This window comes from Microtus pennsylvanicus, chromosome 4 (genome assembly GCF_037038515.1).
Source record: "Microtus pennsylvanicus isolate mMicPen1 chromosome 4, mMicPen1.hap1, whole genome shotgun sequence".
Taxonomy (NCBI): Eukaryota; Metazoa; Chordata; class Mammalia; order Rodentia; family Cricetidae; genus Microtus; species Microtus pennsylvanicus.
The window spans coordinates 56,475,178-56,495,221 of NC_134582.1; the positions used below are offsets into that span (position 1 = coordinate 56,475,178).

At 46.2% G+C, this 20,044-nt stretch overlaps 1 protein-coding gene across 11 annotated transcripts in view; it reads right to left on the reverse strand.

The window, feature by feature from the left end:
* The window catches only part of Fhod3 (formin homology 2 domain containing 3), a 424,496-nt gene that overhangs the window by 100,260 nt on the left and 304,192 nt on the right, over positions 1 to 20,044 (reverse strand). For 5 of the 11 annotated variants that reach the window (XM_075969151.1, XM_075969147.1, XM_075969148.1 and 2 more), the window contains exons 11-12: positions 5,859 to 5,954; positions 3,281 to 3,622 (exon numbers count right to left, since the gene is read on the reverse strand). The exons of the other annotated variants lie outside the window; for them this stretch is intronic. In XM_075969151.1, coding sequence (XP_075825266.1) covers positions 3,281 to 3,622; positions 5,859 to 5,954 — 438 coding nt within the window. The remainder of the gene's footprint in view (positions 1 to 3,280; positions 3,623 to 5,858; positions 5,955 to 20,044) is intronic. 11 annotated transcript variants of the gene reach the window in all.

Here is a 20,044-nt window from a genome sequence, read left to right on the forward strand (position 1 = left end):
TGTTTAAATGATGTTATGGAGATAGACCATGCACAGTGTGTTTTCCCCTCCTTTGGTTTTCCTAATGGCCAAGTAATTAATTCAAGTGCCTCAGAGCCTGCCCAATTTTGGCTTCTCAGTTTCAACCAAACTTACCGGATCATAATTCACTATTCAGCATTTTTGTGTGAGAAGAGGGAGGGTTCATTATAATGACTAACGGGTTGGTCTCTATTACAACCTATTCAATTGCAGGAAGTTACTGAGTAGCCAGATCTGTGGCTGTACAGACCCACAAAAACCACAACAACTGGACATCCATCAGAAAGCCAACCCCCACCGACAATACTGAGAGTCTTCTCAGATGAAGAACCGACTTCACTTAGTTAAACTACGGCAGTCTTCACTCAGCAGCGTGTGACTGGGTTTTACAACACTCAAACACAGACAGCTGAGTAATTTACAGGTTCCTGTTATTCTCATTCCCAAGGACTACATGCACTAACGAAGCTTAGAAGAACCAAGGACCCAGAAAAGAGCCTTCAGGTGCTGACATCACTCCCAGGAAGTACAGAATCACCACAAAAGGCTAATCCCTTGCTGGGAAAGCTGAGGTTGCCAGTAATGTCTTCCAGGCCGACCCAGCTAGCTCGTAACATGCATAGAGATACTCTCTAGGAGGGTGGAAGGCTCATGCTGGACTCACTGGGCTAAAAACTGTGTGCAAGACACAACAATGTCAGGATTTGGGACTTGGGAAAGACCTATAGGGAACCCAGAGTACTGAGCAAGACGAACTAGGTCTTAAATGCGGCCTAAGTATGGCTTCTTCTTCAGCTGGCTCCACCTGAGCTGCTCTAAGGGCCCCCTTCTCCAGTTAGCCTCTCCTCCCACCATGGCCTCCCAATCTCAGAAAGGTGAAGAAACACCCTCCAGCAGGCTGAATCCATGTGTGCCTGGCAGCGGTGGTTTGAAAGAAAATGGCCCCCAAAAGGAGTGGCACTATTAGGAGGTGTGACCTCGCTGGAGGAAGTGTGTCACTGTGGGGGTGGACGCTGAGGTCTTTTATGCTCAAATTATGCCCAATGTCACAGTTTACTTCCTGTTGTCTTTGGATCAAGATATAAAACTCATCTCCAGCGTCATGTCTGCCTGCATGCCACCATGACCAACCATGATGATAATGGACTGAACCTCTTAACTGTAAGCCAGTCCAGTTAAATGTTTTCCTTTATAAGAGTTGCCATGGCAGTTTGGATGCTCACCTTACTAGACCTGGATGGAGGTGGGTGGTCCTTGGACTTCCCACAGGGCAGGCAACCCTGATTGCTCTTTGGGCTGACGAGGGAGGGGGACTTGATTGGGCGAGGGGGAGGTAAATAGGAGGCGGTGGCGGGGAAGAGACAGAAATCTTTAACAAATAAATAAATAAGAGTTGCCATGGTCATGCTGTCTCATCACAGCAATAGTAAGGTCTACCTAAGACACTAGAAAACCTTAAAGGTGCCAATGAAAGGGACATTTCAAGATTCTTTTAGGTTTTGTGTAACCCAGAGGGATTACCAGTCACAAATTAATCTTTCAGTTGTCAGATGGGAGGTCTGATTACCCTGGAAGACTGGCCATTTCATGGTGGGAAGAGCTGCCTCTTGGTTAAGTTTTATAAGGTTCTATTTTGAACAAAGTTAAAATTCTTGCCAGTCCCTACATCACAAGCTTTGGTAAACATTTCGCCCTTGTTGACAAGACTCTGTCTGAAGACTGACATGGGTGTTTCAAGCCCAGGAGAACATGGAGCCACAGGGGGAAAAGTTACAGAGGAGAACCTGACTCTGAGACAGGCCTCCTAGTACTGTAACTACCTCTCGCTGCACATAGGTTGACTCGGGCTAAGTTACTAAGTCTCTCAGCCTCAGGTTCTTTACCTGACATAGTGATATAACCTGTGTCTTTCTTTCTTTTCTTTTCCTTTTTTTTTTTGGCTTTTAAAGACAGGGTTTCTCTGTAGTTTTGGAGCCTGTCCTGGAACTAGCTCTTGTAGACCAGGCTGGCTTTAAACTCACAGAGATCTGCCTGCCTCTGCCTCCTGAGTGCTGGGCTTAAAGGCGTGTGCCACCACCGCCCAGCTTACAACCTGTTTCTTAAGGATCAAGTGATACTTTGAAGTTCCAACTTCAGGAGATGGAGAGCCTGGCCCATAATAAATGCATAGCAAAGTTTGATCTCTTATTATTATTCCAATATTCTAACATAACCAATGACTGTGGGTACAGGCTGCAGAAATACAAGATTTTAGATATATATGTTAAAAGAAGTATATTATTATATTGGATTTTACCTGCCTAGTTAAGCACTTCAAAGGTAATTATTTGGAGCTAGTGAGATGATTCAATGGGTGAAGACCCTTGCTGCCAAACCTGATGACTTGAGTCTGTTCTCCAGGACTCACAGGAAGGAGAGAACCAATGTTCACAACCTGCCTTTTGACCCTCCACACATGCCCCACCCAACAAATAAATGCAATAAAAGAAATTTTAAAAATAGAATATACAGCCATTAGAAAAATGAAAATGTGTACAAGTATTACCCACTCTGCACGTGAGCAGCACACCTGCCTGAAGCAGCAGTAGACAGTGAGGTGCATGGAAGCAAGCCACAGTTACACTTCCCCTGTGCAGTCTGGCTCTGCACGCCTCCCTTCAACCTACCACCACGACAATTTCTTACTCCAATACTGGAGGGTTCATAAGTACATAATAATAGCATCTTAAGTATCCGAAAGTGGGTACAATCTACAATTCTATAGCATTAGAAGCCTTAGGAAACACAAACACATATGCCAGAAAACAAAGCAGGAAGCGACCGGAAATATAAAGAACAGATGGGGAAAGACCAGAAGTCAGATTTTGCAGCAGCAGTCAGCGGGAGGGCTTGAGGGACCTGTGGGAGACAAGAGCGACACTCTGGCCATGCTACAGAAAGAGGGTGCAACACTCCCCTCACCTTGCAGCTCAGAAAGTTTGTGCTGAGGGATGGGGTGGACACAAGAGATCCTGACAGAGTGTAGTCTAAAAGCCATTATTAGTAGTCGCACTAAAATCAGGTGCTCCTTAGTTCACACAGGTGACTTTCTCTTTTTCATCTCACTGTGCCCGTTAAGTCAGTGATCAGAGAATTAGTTCAGCTCCAGTGCCTCTGTATCTGAGTGAATCCACACAAGACAAGCATGGGACACAGACCCTCAGTTGTGTCTTCGTCCCTGGGTTAGTCACACACAGGCCTCAATTGCAGGCCAATCTACCTGTTTTCTGTCTGAGAGTCTCCTCCCTTGTCCTTGGTGAGGAGAGGTGAATCTTCAAAGTCATAAGAGAAGAGATGGAAGGGGCTGTGGGGCACGTAGGGCAGCTTGTCTCTGGACGGTGACACCTTTAGTGCGCTGGAGGGCCGAGGAGCCAAGCCAGGGCTGGGAGGTGGCAGAAGAGCAGGCCGGCTGGCCTCAGACCCAGAGGCCCCTCCAGACACGGGGGTCCGTGCGGCTGTGCCAGCTGGAGGGTGCCTCCCCTGTGTGGTGGTGGGGAGTGCAGAACTCTCTGCATTAGCATCCTTCCCAGGGGAGCTGTGCCTGGAGACAGAGCTGGCATTGCTGTTGGCCCAGAAAGGCCAGGTGCAGAGAGAGAAAGAGATTGGAGAGAGAGTGAGCAAAGGTTAGGAAAAGGAGAAAGACTGGGGAAGCCTCACTGTGCGGTGGCCGCACGCGTCCAGTCGTGTGTTTCTTGAGACACAGGAAGCGTCCACCAGCAGAAACATCCACGTGCCCAGTCACCCCTGAGCACGAGAGTGTGCCTCTGGGCAGACAAGGGCTCTAGCAGGCTCTTCTGTGCCCACTTTCTAATCCCTCCCTGTTTCTCTTCTGGGTACACTAGCTGTGTGTGCTTTAGTAATGGCTTTCAGAGCTCTTTCCAATCTAGACATAGACATGAGAAAAGGGGAAGCAAGGAATATACCACGCGAAAGAGAGGCAACAACATAAGGAAGACTAATTCTGCCCCTTTCTTTTTCCAGGGCCTAACAGTAGACCTTCAATAGCTGGGCTCCTCCAGTCAGGTCTACAGCGACAGTGGCATGTTGCCATCCCCAAACAGGGCCATCACAGGGAATGGTATATACACTTAGTAACTTGGTTGTGTCATGGTGCAAGATGTAGATATACAAATTTGTTATGTGGCTGCCTTAAATATATTCAGTGTTTTTCAGTGAAATCAATTTTAAATTAAAAAATACATCCAGAGGACTGGAGCTAGACATTTGAAAATGTTAACACATTTATAATATGAGAACCTAAGTAAAATTGCATGTTTGAAAACCATACTCCCTTCTCTCAGACAACCTGATTGACAGCCATACAGGTTTGGGAATAGAAGGTAAACTGCTTCCTTTCTGGGGTCAAACTCAGAGTTCTCTGCCTGTTTACAACAGGGGCAGCAGCAAAGGGCATCTTTCCCAATGAGATTCCTCCCGTCTATTCTGCAGATACGGAACCTTTGGGTTCAAGGTTTCTGGGACAGAACATACACTGTTGAGCACATCCAAAGGCATTCCAGTGTGCTTATAGAGTCTACATAATTCCTCGTGGCTCATTCTCATGCTAAGGTGGGACTGTCGAACCTATCCCATTCCCACGTCCCCAACTGACCCATCACTACCCACAAGTCTAGCACATCATAAGGCAGGGCTGTTTCCTGCTGACCCTCCTTCCTCTCTCATTTCAAAATGTATGACTAGTTCTCCATCATTGGCTCTTTGCTTTCTCCTCTGTGTGCTGGCTGGCTCCTTTGCAGGCCTTCCCAAAGGGGAAGGAAACCACTGTTTTGTCAATTTCTAAACGATTCTATAATACTTAGGAACAGGAGGGCAACTTAGTATGAAATCAGGCCTTTTACGTGTATGGAGAACAAGACAGGTGAAGTGTTATGCTAAGTACCCTGAACTTTGAAGCTGGGAAGAGAAACATTTCACTCTAACTTAACAACACATCCCTGAGTAAAAACATCATTTTGTAGTGACAATCAATTAAGTGAAGAAAATTATTTAAGTCCAAAACCACTTTTGAATAGTGGAAGATGTAGTTACTTGTGGACATTCTCGCTTATAAAAAGACGATTTGAGATAAATACCCATAAAATCTTAGGCATCTGGGAGGGGTTTACTGTGCCCTGCAGGCTCTTCTGTGCCCACTTTCTGCACCCTCACTGTTTCTCTTCTGGGTACACTGAGCAGGGACAGAACGGGCTATACCCAGGCGAGCAGATGACGGCAAGCTCTCTGAAAGGCTGTAGGCCTGTTAGGTGTCCTGGCTATAAACATGAACACTGGGTAAGTTTTCTGTGCTATATAGAATAAAAACTATTCCCTTCCACTTGTATAGAATGATATCTGAATTAGTATAGCAAAGCAGTTCCCACAGATATTAGCTGTACTAGCAAAATTAGGAAGGGGGAAATGTGGAATTCTTACTGTGGTCCTTCCTGGAAAGATCTTAACCTCCGAAGAGGAAATAAGTCTTTCTAATCACCACCAATCTGGTTGAGCAAATGCCTTGGTGATGGAGGGAAGGGTACTAGTTGTGTGATTTTGTCCCCGCCCCCCAATAAATAGTGGTCATGGTCATACAGGGAGGATTTGAGTGAAGAGTGCAGGCCTCAGATCAAAGTGTGTTCAGGCCTTTCTACAAAAGTGCTCATTCTGCGGTTATGCACAGGGATGTGAGCTCTTGCCCTTGGGAGCTCGTTAAGGACAGGAGATCATGAAGCAGCGGCAGCAAAGGTCTAGAAGGAAGGACCCTCTGACGTTTGATATGAAGTGGGTCTAGCCCTCGGTACCTGTCCTTGCCCTGACATTGGGCATCGTCCTCTCTCTCCTCCTCTGAATTGGGCTCCGTGATTGGCTCTTCTTCTTCCTCCTCCTCCTCCTCATCCCTGAGATAAGACCAGGAGAAAAGAAACACACAAAAACAAGATGGGAAAGCGAGATGGAGAGCACGAACAGGACGCCAAAGCACAGAAACACATCGGAGTGAAAGCAGAGGGCCTCACAGTTCATTAGCGTAGCCCATGTCAGTGTGGGGAGGAGATGATGCAACCGTAAGAGGACTTCTTTGTCATCACGATGAATGCCATTACCCTGAGCCCTTCACATACAATCCAGAGAAGCTTCCTGCCTGGGGAGGACCTTCCATGTGGCTTATCCCACTTCTGTGAGTCACCTGGTCAACGGTCCTCGTGATGCAAGCTCCTGCTGCAAACACAGTCGGCTTCACTGAGAGGCTGACCATCCGGTGTGGACTAGCCTCTATGGTGGCGCACCGTTCTAGAAGGATATGCCCTGCAGTTCAGTGAGTGCTCTAGACTCATGCCCTATTTCAAAGATGTATTTAACACCACCTCTGGGATTTCTCCTGATCTATTCAGGAATTGACTCGCTATGGGGATAGTTTTAGTCTGGAGTGGTCTGTAACTTCTGAGTTACAAGGAACAACCAATTGCTGGGCATGGGGGCACATACCTGTTATCCCAGCACTCAAGAGGCAGAGGCAAGTTCAAGGACAAGCTGGTTCATATAGTGAGTTTCCAGTCAGCCAGAGCGATATATTAAGACACTGCTTCAAACAAAAGAACCCCATCGAAATACACACAGAAGGACAGAAGGCAAGGACAGAAGAAAGCAGTTCTCTGGTGACTTTGACACCTGTACCCAAAGCTCTCGCAGATGGAGGATGCTGTGGTTCTAAAAGGGACCCCACCAGTCCCATTTTGAACTCTTGCTCCCCGTTTGATGGTGTATCTGGGGAAGCCAAGCTTACGTAGTAGGTGGGTCAGGAGGGGTGGCTCTGGAAGGTGATTGTGGACCCCAGGCCCTGGTTCCCGCCACCTTTCTATGTTCCCATCTGCAATGGTATGAAAAGCTCTCTTTTATTTTTGAATTTTCTTCCACACAATTTGGAATTATGATTATAAGTTCCTTTGACACTTATGTCTTGTTAACTCTCTGCTCTGTGTATTGTTTTTGAATTTACTTTGTGGGGTCTTTTTTTATGAGCAAAATTCTTAGTAAAATCCAGTTCATCTTTGGTGATTAGTGCTTTTTACATTTTGTGGCGTTTTTTTCTTTTTCTCACATCAAACCTTCGTTTTATTAAGTATTTTTCATTCACTTGTTAAGATGATCACATCATTTTCCCTTTTTTTCTGAAAAAAAAATCTAACAAACTACAAAGACTGATGTTTTAAAACCATCAAGCCAACCTTGCATACAATAAACACGGCTCTGTTGCCACGTGTTTGTGACTGGCCAGATATGGCAGAAAGAAAGATTGTGACACAGCCACAATCATAGGGCTGTGTCTCAGTGCCTGTTAGGTGCCTCTCTCACAAAGACAGAGACCAGCGGACAGCGGGGCAGCAGCCTTCCTGCAGTGCCAAAGGCCCAGACGAGTACAGCCCATCTGCCTGCCAAGCCTGCACAGCCCGGGCTCACACTCCACAGCTCACCACTGGTTCCTTTTTCCTTCCCCTGCTCCCACAGCACCACGCTCGCCATCCACAGTCGCTAGCTGGAGGTCATCATCCCTCAGCTTGATGGAGAATTTGCCAGAGATGTGACTTCTGGTCTACCCCGAATTCCATCGGTCTCACTGATCTAATGGGCTTCTTTGTAACAACAGAGCCTCCCCTCCAAAATTACCTGAGTCCATGTACACTCACAGGTAGAGCCAGGGAGGTTCTGAAGCCAGGCTGCCTGCCTTTGCTCTCTACCCTGACCACTTCTGAGCAATGCCACCTGTGGGCCTCAATTTCCTTGTTCCTTTATGCAATGATAGTGACTGCCTCCTAAGAGAGTCATCTTGTCAATGAAAAATACATTGAAAAGTTTTGAGGACAGTAAACAGGCTAGAACTACTTGCTGTCATTGCCACCAACAACACTGGAAAATCATCACCATCTTCATCATCATCTCCTCTTCCTTCTCCTCCTCTTGTCCCCTATTCCTCCTGGTCCTCTGAGGAAAACTCTAACCTTCCTACTGATGCAGACTCAGAGCTGTGAGATTCCCAAAGAGAAGAGGCACAACACACTGCTAAGCATTCTCCCCTATCGCCAGGAGCAAGCTCCCGTCTCTGCTGGCTCTGCTCCTTGATTCTCCCTTATCACCAGCAGCAAGCTCCCGTCTCTGTTGGCTCTGCTCCTTGATTCTCCCCTATCACCAGCAGCAAGCTCCCGTCTCTGTTGGCTCTGCTCCTTGATTCTCCCCTATCACCAGCAGCAAGCTCCCATCTCTGCTGGCTCTGCTCCTTGATTCTCCCCTATCACCAGCAGCAAGCTCCCGTCTCTGCTGGCTCTGCCCTTTGAGTCTTCTCTCCCCCATGTCTGAAGATGACTTCCCTGACATAAACGCCATGCTGCCTCCTAAGATCCCATCACACAACCAACCATCGCACAGCACGAGTGATATGTGTAGCCTTGCAATCACAATGGCAGGGCAGGACAAAAGGCAGGTAGCACATTGACACACTAGGAGGCCCACCTCCATGGGAGAAGCACTGGCCTTGTCCCATGATGCCACAGGGTAGTGAAGGAAACATGTCTCCCATGACCTTAGACTACCTATGCTGATTTGATTTAGTTTCATTAAGTCTGTGATAAAATAGGCAAACCAGATGATTCCCATGCTAATAATGTTACATGCTGAAAGAATGGTCCAGATCACTTAGTTTTTTCCAAGCTGGCTTTTCTCCTAAAGCGCGACCGCTCATGGTTGATCCTATTTTGCTACGAAATTCTGGGCGTTTGGCCTCTAGCTTTCGAATGCTTCTTTTATTGGGTTTTGCTATAAAACAAGGCCAGCCTTACCCTATATTACAGGATGGTCTTGAACTCATGACAATCATGCACCTTTAGCTTTTCAGGTATTATGTGAGTCTCCACACATAGCTTGATTTTGCTTGGTTTCAATTGATGAGGAATTACTCAGAGGCACAAGCTTACTATGAATTTGTCTGTATTTTCCTTTATACAAAAAATAACTCCAGATTTGTGTCCACCTCACCCCCACCCATGCTGGAAAAGCCGGAGGCCCACAGCCTGTTCAGTTCTGCAGGACATAGTTTCCACCATAGTCAATTTAACTTTCCCAAATCTGCATCTCAGGGTAATGGCATGTCTCTTAGATTCCAAGCACAAACAGAGGATAATGAACGTTGCCAAGCTGTTTCAAAATCACAGTGCAAACTTTCAGAACAAAGGTGGACAAAAACAGATGAACTCACTTAGGAAGATACATACCTGGTGCATGGCACGGTGAGCCCTCATATCAGATGTACATATATGAAAATAGCATGGTGAACCCTTTCATATCAGGTGTGCATGTGTGAAAATGGCATGGTGAACCCTTTCATATCAGGTGTGCATCTATGAAAATGGCATGGTGAACCCTCTCGGATCAGGCGTGCATGTATGAAAATGTCAACTATAAGGAAAGATATAGTAACTATACACCTAAAGGTACAAAGCACAACAATGAAGGTGGGCAAGATTATCACCTCTGGTAAACTATAATATTCTGTTTTAGCCTCTAAGTTGGGTAGCTATATTAACACCATACTGAGACACCATTTCATTTCTGCCATGCAAAATTGTCTGACATACTACATGGCGGAAGGGAGTATAGGCTGCCTCCTTCCTTTGCATTGCTGCAGGAAGGTGAAGGGGTTAAGCACTTTAACACTGTAGCTAGAACTAGCCTATAAACACATTTATGTCCTGACCAAAAGGCCACACTGCTGTACCCTCAGGAAGACATTCTGAACCAAAATGGCCCCTCTTAAACCAAAGGAGACTTTGCCCCACCTGTGTGACTAGGGAGATACTGGCATCTAGTGGGCAGAAATAAAGGAGTCCCCAGCGAGGAACATTAGTGTCCACAATGCCCAAGGACCTCAGGGTCCTCAAATATTTGAACACAAGAAAGAACCCAATAATGTTCTCAGCAGCAGTGTGTGTCACATTCCAAAACTTGAAGTGATCAAAATGTCCACGAAGAGAAAACCGAATGAATGGACTATGATAATGTCCACACATGGAAAACAAACGAGGAACAGCTTCCCACGATCACCAGAGCCCATCAGAAGCAGGATGTGCTCGGAGGAAAACAGGCACACAGTATGACATCTATTTTAATCAATTTTAAAAAGCAAATCTGAATAATACACTGCTTAATAACACATTTGTCATAATTTGTCCTAATTATAGGAAACAGAACAACCCAAAAGACAATGACAAAGGCATAGCTAAGCCTGTCACCCCAGGTCTCGGAGTCTAGGGCAACAGGCACGCAGACAGATGTCAGAGAGGAGTGGCATAGATGCCAGCGTCAAGGGAATCCACACACAGGCTGAATGCAACCCACGGAGATAGGTACACGGCCCAGCACACTTGCAGTTGACAATACCATGTCTCAATGTCAGTGGGCACCTCCGTCAGTTTTCCAGGGAGGTCACAGCTTTGCCAATGTTTTTTATGTTAATAAATACTATATAAAGTAAGCCAGACCAGAACCACAGGCCAGTGATGACAGAACCCTGTGAAGCAAGGATGACGACTCTTCTAGTTCCATACGATTAGGGCATCTTATATCACAATTAGATGAAAAACATTTCATTGAAATACTCTGCTGAGCTAAAGACAAAAAGTGCCCCCTCGGGCTTGGTTCTCATGGCTCTGCATTAGCAAATGCTTGACTTGTAGTTTCCACTCCGTCTCCGTGACTCATGCTTCCTGTTAGCATTAAGGTTGTTTCTAGGATACCCGGGGCCCAAGCCTGAAGAGTTCCAATTAGTGTTCTTAATCAGTTACGACAAATATCCAACCAAGTGCAGTGGTGATGTCATTTAAAAACAGAGATTTGCCATCTGCCAAATGGAATTAAAGCTCCCTCAAAAGATCTACACCAGCCAAGTGAATGAGAGACAGCTGACAGAGTCCAGCTGCGGCTCCAACGTTTCCATGGTGACAACCCAAAGTTAGACAGGAAAGTATTTATTGTCCCTGCAACCTACACCACTCAGAAAGAGCATGGAGCACAGACCAGGAATCCCAAATACACCCCAGAAGCTGGCTGATTGGCTGGCATCTTAAGGCAAAAGCCCTTAATTTTGCTATTTTGAGGAGAGTCAAACACTAATGATTCCAGCACGTTCCTGTTGAAAAAAATCAGGTCTTGTAATAGGCTAAATTCAATCTGCAGAAGGTAAACATCAACAGGAAGAAACACAATCGGTAGCTGGGGCTGGAGATCTGCTCGGGTGTGAATAGATAAACAGGTGTAAACAGTGAGGGTCACAGGCTAGGAGCTTCTTTCCTTTCTTCTGCACACACTTTAATTTCATGCTTGTAAAAGATATTTCTCTTAGCCACAGTCGCTAGCTCATTGTTTCCAGTGCTCCTGAAGGGTCTAAGAGACCAACCCGAAGGAGGTAGATTGAGGTTTTCCAAATGCTTCTAGAAGGCAGCAAGCAGAGTCCCAGGCTGCTAGCCTCAGAGGACCTGCCTCAGGTATGGCTTCAATCTATCTAAATCCTTGGTCCACCCAAGGCTCTCTCTTCTATCACACCTGAAAGAACACGCCACAGCCAAGTGGGAACCTCTACCTCTGGCCCATGTCACTGAGGAAATAAAACACATGACCACAATGCTATTCTACCAATGACACATCTGACATGTACCTTCTCTGAACAGGCTTTTTTTTTTTAAGTCAATCATAGGTTGAGCATCCCCCCTGAAAGTGAGAACTCTGAAACCCTCAAAACCTGAAACTTTCTGAGTACTGGCAGTTTATTCTAAGTGGAAACTTCAAATCTGAAGTCATGTGATAGATTTCAATCAGAACACAGGCACCAAAACTGTCTTCACATTGGGTGTATGCAGTAGACACAGAACTGAAGTGAGCTTCATGCTTAGACTTGGGTCAGGTGCCTAAGGCAGCTCACCATGTGTTCTCAAAGCATTATGGGTAAGGATAGGTGACCTTCTCTAATGGCATTCTCCTGTGCTTTCTACTCTCCCAGGCTTTCCACCAATGAGAAGTATAATTCATGATGCATGAACTTATCCTGTCTCTTAGATATGAACAAGACAGAGTATTGTGTGTTTAGAAGCAGATATCAAGTAAAACTACCACAAGGAAGCCCAAAGGTGCTTTGGAGCTTCAGTGTGTAGTAAGATCCGTTCGATGTGTGACCCTGTTTGATTCTACAGCTAATTGCCCTTTCACATGCTTTGAGTGAACATTCCACAATCAGCTTTTAATACAGTAATCATGTAGATTGGTGTGTAGAGATAAACCCCAAATCCTGCTTGGCAGCCAGGCTTCTTCCCAGCAACCTCATTTCTGTTTTCTGTCCCCAGTCATGCCTGCTAAATTGCCAGCGGTAACCACGGGAGTTGTGTGGCTAGCAGTGGCTTTCTCCATTATTCTCCATCTGCTGGTGGAAACAGCCATGAGAAATGAATCGCCTATAAAGGAGGTAACAGCAAGACTTCTAAAAAGCAAGAGTCAGAACTATCTACAAAGATTATCACCTATGAGCTGAAGTTCCATAGGGGAGGGAGGAGGAGGGAGATGTGGAGAGGCTGAGAGGGCAAGAGGGGGAAGGGGAAGGAGGAGGGGAGGAGGGAAGGGACACAGATAAAGAGAGGAGACAAAGAGACAGAAGCTACACCCATGTTAAAGACGCTACAAGGTCAAATGAGTGAACCTCAAGATTCAGAACAGGTAACACGCTGCAGACCAGAGCAAAATTATCTTGAACTATTTTCAGTCTATTTGAAAACTGTGTACTATCCAACCCTGGGTCCTGCCTAACACCCTTGTGGCCATCACAGCTTTACAATGTATTCTTAGCAGACCAATAAAGATCAAAGCTAATTTGTCATAAGATAGCATCTGAAACCCATAACAGAGTTTGCCCTCTCCACTAATATAGCTAATGAACGTTTTGATTTATAACTTCCTAAGTACTATAACTAATAAAAATCTCATGTGACTACTTTCATGGATGAAACATAGTATTTGGGGAGATCTAAAGCTATGTTCCTGGGCCATGATCATTCATATTTGGCTCCAGAATGACATATCATATTCCCTTTGCTATGAGAACTATTTTTTGTGTTGTCATACCCAAGGACCACTTGATGCTTAATCTCAATTTTCAGCTTGATTAGAATGAGAAATGCTTCAGAGACCGTTGAGGCTCACCTCTGGTTGTGTGTGTTGAGAGCCTTTCCTGAGAGAATTAGCTGAACGGGGAAGACTGATCCTGACCGCGGATGGAACCATTCTATAGGCTAGTGGCTCAGATGGAATAGAGAGTTGGGAAAGAGAAAGCCCATCAGTGAAGAAATTTTCTCTTTGCTCCCTGTTCATCCAGGAGGTGAACTGCTCTGCTCAGCCATGAAGGGCAGACCCTCTGGATTCATGGCCCAGATCTCTCCTCCCTTAACTGGTTTGGCTCAGATGTTTGGTTATAGCAATGAAACGCTAACAGAGAACTCAGTGCACATTGCTGAGTCTCACTAGGCCGCAGGGTTAGGCTCACTGTAGTCCTGAAGCAGCTCCTGGGAGATCAAGTGACAGGGTTACCAACTCTTTCCCCAACATATGCTTTTAAACCCCCAAGACTCTCCAGGAGCAATGGCCACCTCAGACTAGCGATTCACACCGTTGAGAGATGTTTAAAAACACAGAGGCTCAGGTCTTGCTTTTGCAAATCTTATCCAAGGGTTAGGCTTGAACGTGGAATATTAAAGGGTTCAGAAACATTGCCCTGGATCCAAGATACCACTGTTTTCCAGAAGTTTTGTCTCAATAGCATCCACCTGGGCTCCCATTGCTACTCTCCCTGACCTCCAGCCCAATTCCTATCAGGAAGATGGGCATTGCTTCAAATATGCAGGGCCAGCATGGCTGAACTCACATACCAAATAATTACCAGACGTCATGTTAGGAGTTCCAAGGCCTTACATGTCTCCACCTGCGTACCACATGAGCTCATCTCCTGCCACTTCCGCCTCCCTCCACATTCTATAGTCTTGCCTTTTCAGCTGCCTCGAGGACACTCGGGCACACCAAGCCCTCCTCCCCATTTCCTACTGAACATGGTATTCCCGTGGCCTGAAGAGGTCTTCTCATTCTTACCCATCAAGACTCATTGCTTCTTATCCTTTCTTGGACCACTATTCTCTTTTCTAAAAGAATTTTTACATTAATATTTAATTCTAGGATGTGATAGTCTTTTTGAGAGGGTGTATTATTAGTAACAAAAAGTAAAGTCCTCTTTTATCAAAAATACTGGCATGAATTTAGTGAATAAATGTCTGGACTGAAAATATTGACGTTGGGCGTGAGCACTTATTGCTGCAGGAGGGAACTGAGAGGCAGATGATGATAAATCAAGAGTCAAAAATCACAAGGCCACTTTGGACTCCATGAGCCCTAGCTTCAAAGAAACACAAACCAATGAAGCATAATATACAAATGTTTGACACCTGATAATTGGCAAGTGTGCTGGTCTTTCCAGTGTCAGGCATTTCTTACAGTGGTACCTACACCCATCATGCAACACTCCATGGCACACAGGTAGCTATAACAGCGGTTCTTTGCTGTCACCAATGATATTGCAATGGCTGCCCCTGCACACTTCTTCAGGTTCTCCCCGAGAGCCCATGCTTGTTTCTGCCTTGCCCTCTTCCACACAGCTCATCGCTCCCCTTCCAAAGCCATGCATGTGTATTGCTGTCCTATTCATCTGCACATTGTCCTATGAAACTGCTTCCTTTGTAAAGATCACAGCTTCAAATCCTAGACTATGTAGGCAGGAAAAAGTAGGAGTAGAGTAATAAGGGCACATGATTTGGGCCTGTTGATAAAAGGCACTAATATTCCTAGCTCACCAAACTTGGTCAGTCACAAAAGGCAAAGCTCAGAACACGTGCTACTGCCAAGTGTTCCTGTAAGGCTGCTCAGCCAAAGCAGGCAGTTTGGGCTTCTCTAGTGGAAGCTCCTTGCTCATCTGCTTGGTGACAAAAGCTCTCAGGTTGCAGACAAGTCCTAAAGCACAAACAATATCAGGTCTGGGGAAATTGATAATTTTCTTCTACTGATGTCATGATTCAAATTTTTCCCCCTCAACTGAGAAAGCAGATTTGCAAAAATGGTCCTAAATTTAAGAAGTGTAGGAAAAGAAAATGGCTTCTCAAGTCTCATAAGCATCTGCTTCCCTTTCAGGAGACTTGCCCGTGGCATACGGCCATGCCATGCTGTCTGCTCCCCAACCTTGCCCTGTCCTGCCCATGGATCTGTGGGGGAGAAGTGCCAGCAAGCAGCAGGCCCGGACTAGCCACTTCCTCCAGAGGGCTCCTCTCTAGTCACCTTTAAATCCCATGTTTATAAAACCAAAACCGCATGGCAGGAGCAAAGAGCTCAGGAATGAATTGCTGTCTCGGGGCAATGTGGATTCTGTCACCAAGCCTTCCCAAAGTTCCTAGAATTGCCTCTGGCCCCTACTGAGACACTATGTCCTTAGGAAGCAGCTTTCTTAGGATAACAAAGGCAGTCACCTTCCAAAAGGTACCAGAGACCCGTGAGCTCTAAAGGCCATGGTCTGGGGTACAGAGGCAGGTCCCCTGCTCTGGGCTTGGTCCTACTGTGTGACCTCTCTGCAGCTGTTTACTGACTTTTCTTATTTAAGCTCTGTACTGGGTACCTATGTAAGACAGTTCCCATAGTTCATCTCTCTCCTGGTCAACCTCTGGAACAGGTTCTGTTAGTGCACTGAGAGGCCAAGGACAATCCCAGGGACCCCTGGCATTAAACTCGGATTAAACCCAGGATCCAACCCTAGCATCATGTGCCTAACAGCTATGACATGCTACCTCTGCTTAGGACAAGCAGCTGGAGAAAATGCCTCTTTTCCTTACTGACTGGATGAAGCCACTTAGCCTCCCTGCCTTCTTCTCCCCCTGAATTCTATGCTCTTATGCCCGTACTCACATGCATGAGAAGCCCACCAGCTCACCTCTCCTGCCAATCACTCTCCTTCTCCATCCCATTAATGTCCTGCATCCACCAGGAAGCAAAGACATGCAATGGATATCCATGACACCATAAGCCACACCTGGACCACAGTTATGGCCCATGTCCATTCTGATACGTCTCTCATAATGATGACCTCATTTTGAAATAAAAAAAACCTGTTTTCAGCATGAGAGTGGTGTTTACACAACTGATACCATCTCTTGGGAATACGGAGCGGCAGTGTGGCTGCAGGCCAGATGTGTCCTCTTCAGTCCCCAAGGGCCCTTGACAACACTTTACCAGCTGTGTTCAGTAGTGACTTAACTTTGCTCTCACGTTTGACCTCTTGGACTTTTATCTTCAGGCTCAATCTTCATTTGTCTAGAATTAACTCTAGACTCTCTCCATATAGGTCTTTCTTTGTCTTCCCCCACCCACCTCCCAGCCCCATATCTCGTATAGTGTCTTGCTATGTAACCCCAGCTGGCTGACCTTAAACTCTCAGAGATCCTCCTGCCTCTGTTTCTCAAGTACTAGAAGAACATGTATGTGGTATGGGAGGTTGTTCTGTCTGTGTGTTGCTTTTCTTGGTTAATGAGAAAAGAAACTGCATTAGCCTGTTGATAGGGCAGAACTTAGGTAGGCTGGGGAAACAGAACTGAATGTGGGGAGAAAGAGGGGCAGAGTCAGGAAACCACCATGGAGCCACTACCAGAGAAAGACATGTGGAATCTTTGCCCGTAAACCATTGCCACATGGCAATATACAGATTAATAGAAATGGGTTAAATTAATATAAGAGCTAGCCAATAAGAAGCTAGAGCTAATGGGCCAAGAAGGGATTTAGTGAATATAGTTTCTGTGTGGTTATTTCGGGGCTAAGTTAGCTGGGCAGCCAGGATGAATAAGTAGCCTTCTTGCAACATATACACCACCATGCCCAACCAGACCATAGCACATTGGAAGCAAGACTGATAATTGTTCCTTCCATGACTGGATCTAATCAATCAACAACTCTTGGAAAAGTCTGGCTCTGCTCCCAAAGACATGTTGAGAACCACATGTCCCAGTGTCTACATCATCATGGATCACCTCAGAAATCCAAGCTCAGCAGTAAAGGCTGTGAGTGTGTGGACTCTGGAAGGGAAGGTGTGTCTTAAGGAAAACATAGGGTCTGTACAGGTCAAAGGGAAGCAAGCTCAGCCCTTCACCAACCAAACCAAGACTGAATAGGAACATCAGCCAGGCCTTTCCTCTAACCCACACTTGAATAGCTGGTCCCCTTGTGAAGCCTCACCCCATCAGAGCCGACTCACACCTGAAGAGGAGCTCTTTAAAGGCTCCCTGACTGGGAAACTGTGTGGCCGTCTCATGGTAACCTTTCAAAAGATGATGATCCAGCGCTTTCTTTCCCAGGGACTCATCATCCTTTCTCCACCTCTTGCTCTATTTTTCCTGGGTTAGAGTCTGGGTATCACAAATCAGCTGTACATGTTTGGATCCCACAGGTGCCTGTCCAAATGGCTGGGATTTCCATTCATAGGTTCCTCAAATACACCACACCCAGAGTTTCCTGAGTGAGCCAGCCCAGGATCCTGCCTTACTAGCTGCTTGGGAATTGACATTAAATGAGACTGGATACAGTATCCTATAAACCATGCTTTCTTGTATCCCATGACATCCCCCTACTTTCCATCCTCCCTACCTTTCCACTTCTAGATACTCTGAGAGCATTTCTAGGTTTTCCCAACCTCCTCACCTGACCCAGCTCTGTCCCAATGCTTCCAGGACCTCCCAACACATACACACACCCGCTTTTCAATTTGAGACTCACTGTTGGATCTGTGTGGTTTTAAGGACCAAAGTCTACCAATTCACCCAGAATCTCTAAAGATCCCCAAATATACCCAAGCAAAGACAAGTCCCGAGACATTGGCTATCTAATCATGGAAAGTTTTCCAACAGTCAGGAACTTTACAAGCTCACTTCTTCCTCCACCCCCAGTCTTCCCTCTTTACTGCTACCACCCCCCCAAGCTCCTTCTTCCTTGATCCCATCTTTGTTTCTTCCAGCCTACCATTTGCTAGAGAATACTCAGGAAGAGCCTCGGACATCTCCAGACCCCTGGCTGCCATCCAGTAATACTTACTTCAGGACGTCACAGGCCCCATCAGGGCTTCTCATTCATAACAAACCACTTTCCATCAGATAAACTTCCCCAAGTAGCTACTTGCTGCCCACGGTACCAGTGGTTGTTAGTCTGGTTGTTATGAAATCCTCTAGCAAGTTTATGCTGGAACATAAAACATTTTCTCCAGCTCGTGTCCATAGTTATTTAACAATTACCTTCTTTAATAGAACAACCTCTGGGGAAGCGTCAATATAACCCTCACCCGGCCACGCACTCATTTTTTCTGTCTATCCTAACTCTTCTACCACCCTCTTAAAGAGCCATCCGCATTAGGAGTCCACAAGAGGCCGAGATGAAGCCTGAGGGTCGGACCTCTGCTCTTGACCGCACATCTCTCCCTTACTGTACCTGGCCAAGCCTAGCTGTAGGAGCCAGCACTTAACAGGTCACCTAAGCCAGCCACTTTCACAACTTAACCTTGAGTAATGCCTCCGTGTCTCATCGTATGCTCTTCCCTTGTAAACAGGTTGCCTATTGCCAGCTCCTTCCCAGAGATAGGTCAGCTTCATTACTCTGTTGCAGACTCTACGGGTAATCACTGAATGAATCCTGTAACCCTGGCAACAGAGCCCTGTGGGCAAGTCCTGTCCTAAAACTGAAGCAACCAAATATATCTCCTTCTCATCAGAATATAGGAAGCTGAGCTCATCGGTCCAGTGGGTTTCATAATTAGGCTCCCCGTTTGCCTCCTGCTTCCTGTGGCTGGTGAAGTGATGCCAATGCCCTTGCCCACTTTATAGGAGTACAGTGAACATCCCCCATCTCCTCCCTGTACTGGCACCCACAGGCTTCCCTGAAGGCTTGGCTCCCTTCATCCCACCACCCACTGGGTCACTAATTGGTGTGCACTGACTATGAGATGCTGAACTTTAGCTTGACTTAGACCCTGCTTCTCCTCAGCATCCTCCTCAGCCTCCAATCATTGCAACCCAGCTGAGGCTTCTTCAGTGGGTGTCTGTTCTCTGCACCTTCCTTTCTGATCTCTTCCAGAACGGCCAGTTAGTCACTGTACGCTTGCTCCAGAATGATATCTTCAGAAGTCCTTTTCAGAAGCCATGTCAGTGCCCATTCATGAGAAGAGCAAACCCAATGATAACTTCAATATCTAGGCCAATAAAAAAATATAATTCTTTAAGATTACCATGCTCAAGTAATCATTTATTCTGATGACTTCTTTCTCGGGAATCTAATTCACCCTCCAAAGCTTCTCATCCTTCATCCTTCTCAAACACATTCAGGCCCATCAGACACCCTTTCCAGTCCTGCTGGACTGGATGTAAGTTCTAAGCCATGACTGCCTGGGTTCCAAGCCAGAAGTGTCCCTGATCGGCAGTCTGATGTAGGGCAAGCTCCTTGTCTCTCTGTGCTTCAGTTTCCTTGTCTCTTAAATAAACAGGATACTAAACCTTTCACCACGGAATTCTCAACACATGAAATTTAGCACCACAGCCAGCACACAGTGGGTGCTTCCTAAGCGCTACTTCAGCCAGCACACAGTGAGTGCTTCCTAAGTGCTATCTTAACCAGCACACAGTGGGTGCTTCCTAAGTGTTACCTCAGCCAGCATACAGTGGGTGCTTCCTAAGTGTTACCTCAGCCAGCATACAGTGGGTGCTTCCTAAGTGCTACCCCTGCTGTTACTTAGGGAAGGAAGAACAGCCCAACGAGGGTGCAGCTCAGAGAACATACATTCCTGTGCAAGCATGGAATCAAATCCACACAGGAAACCACTCATGGATGGTCGTGCTGA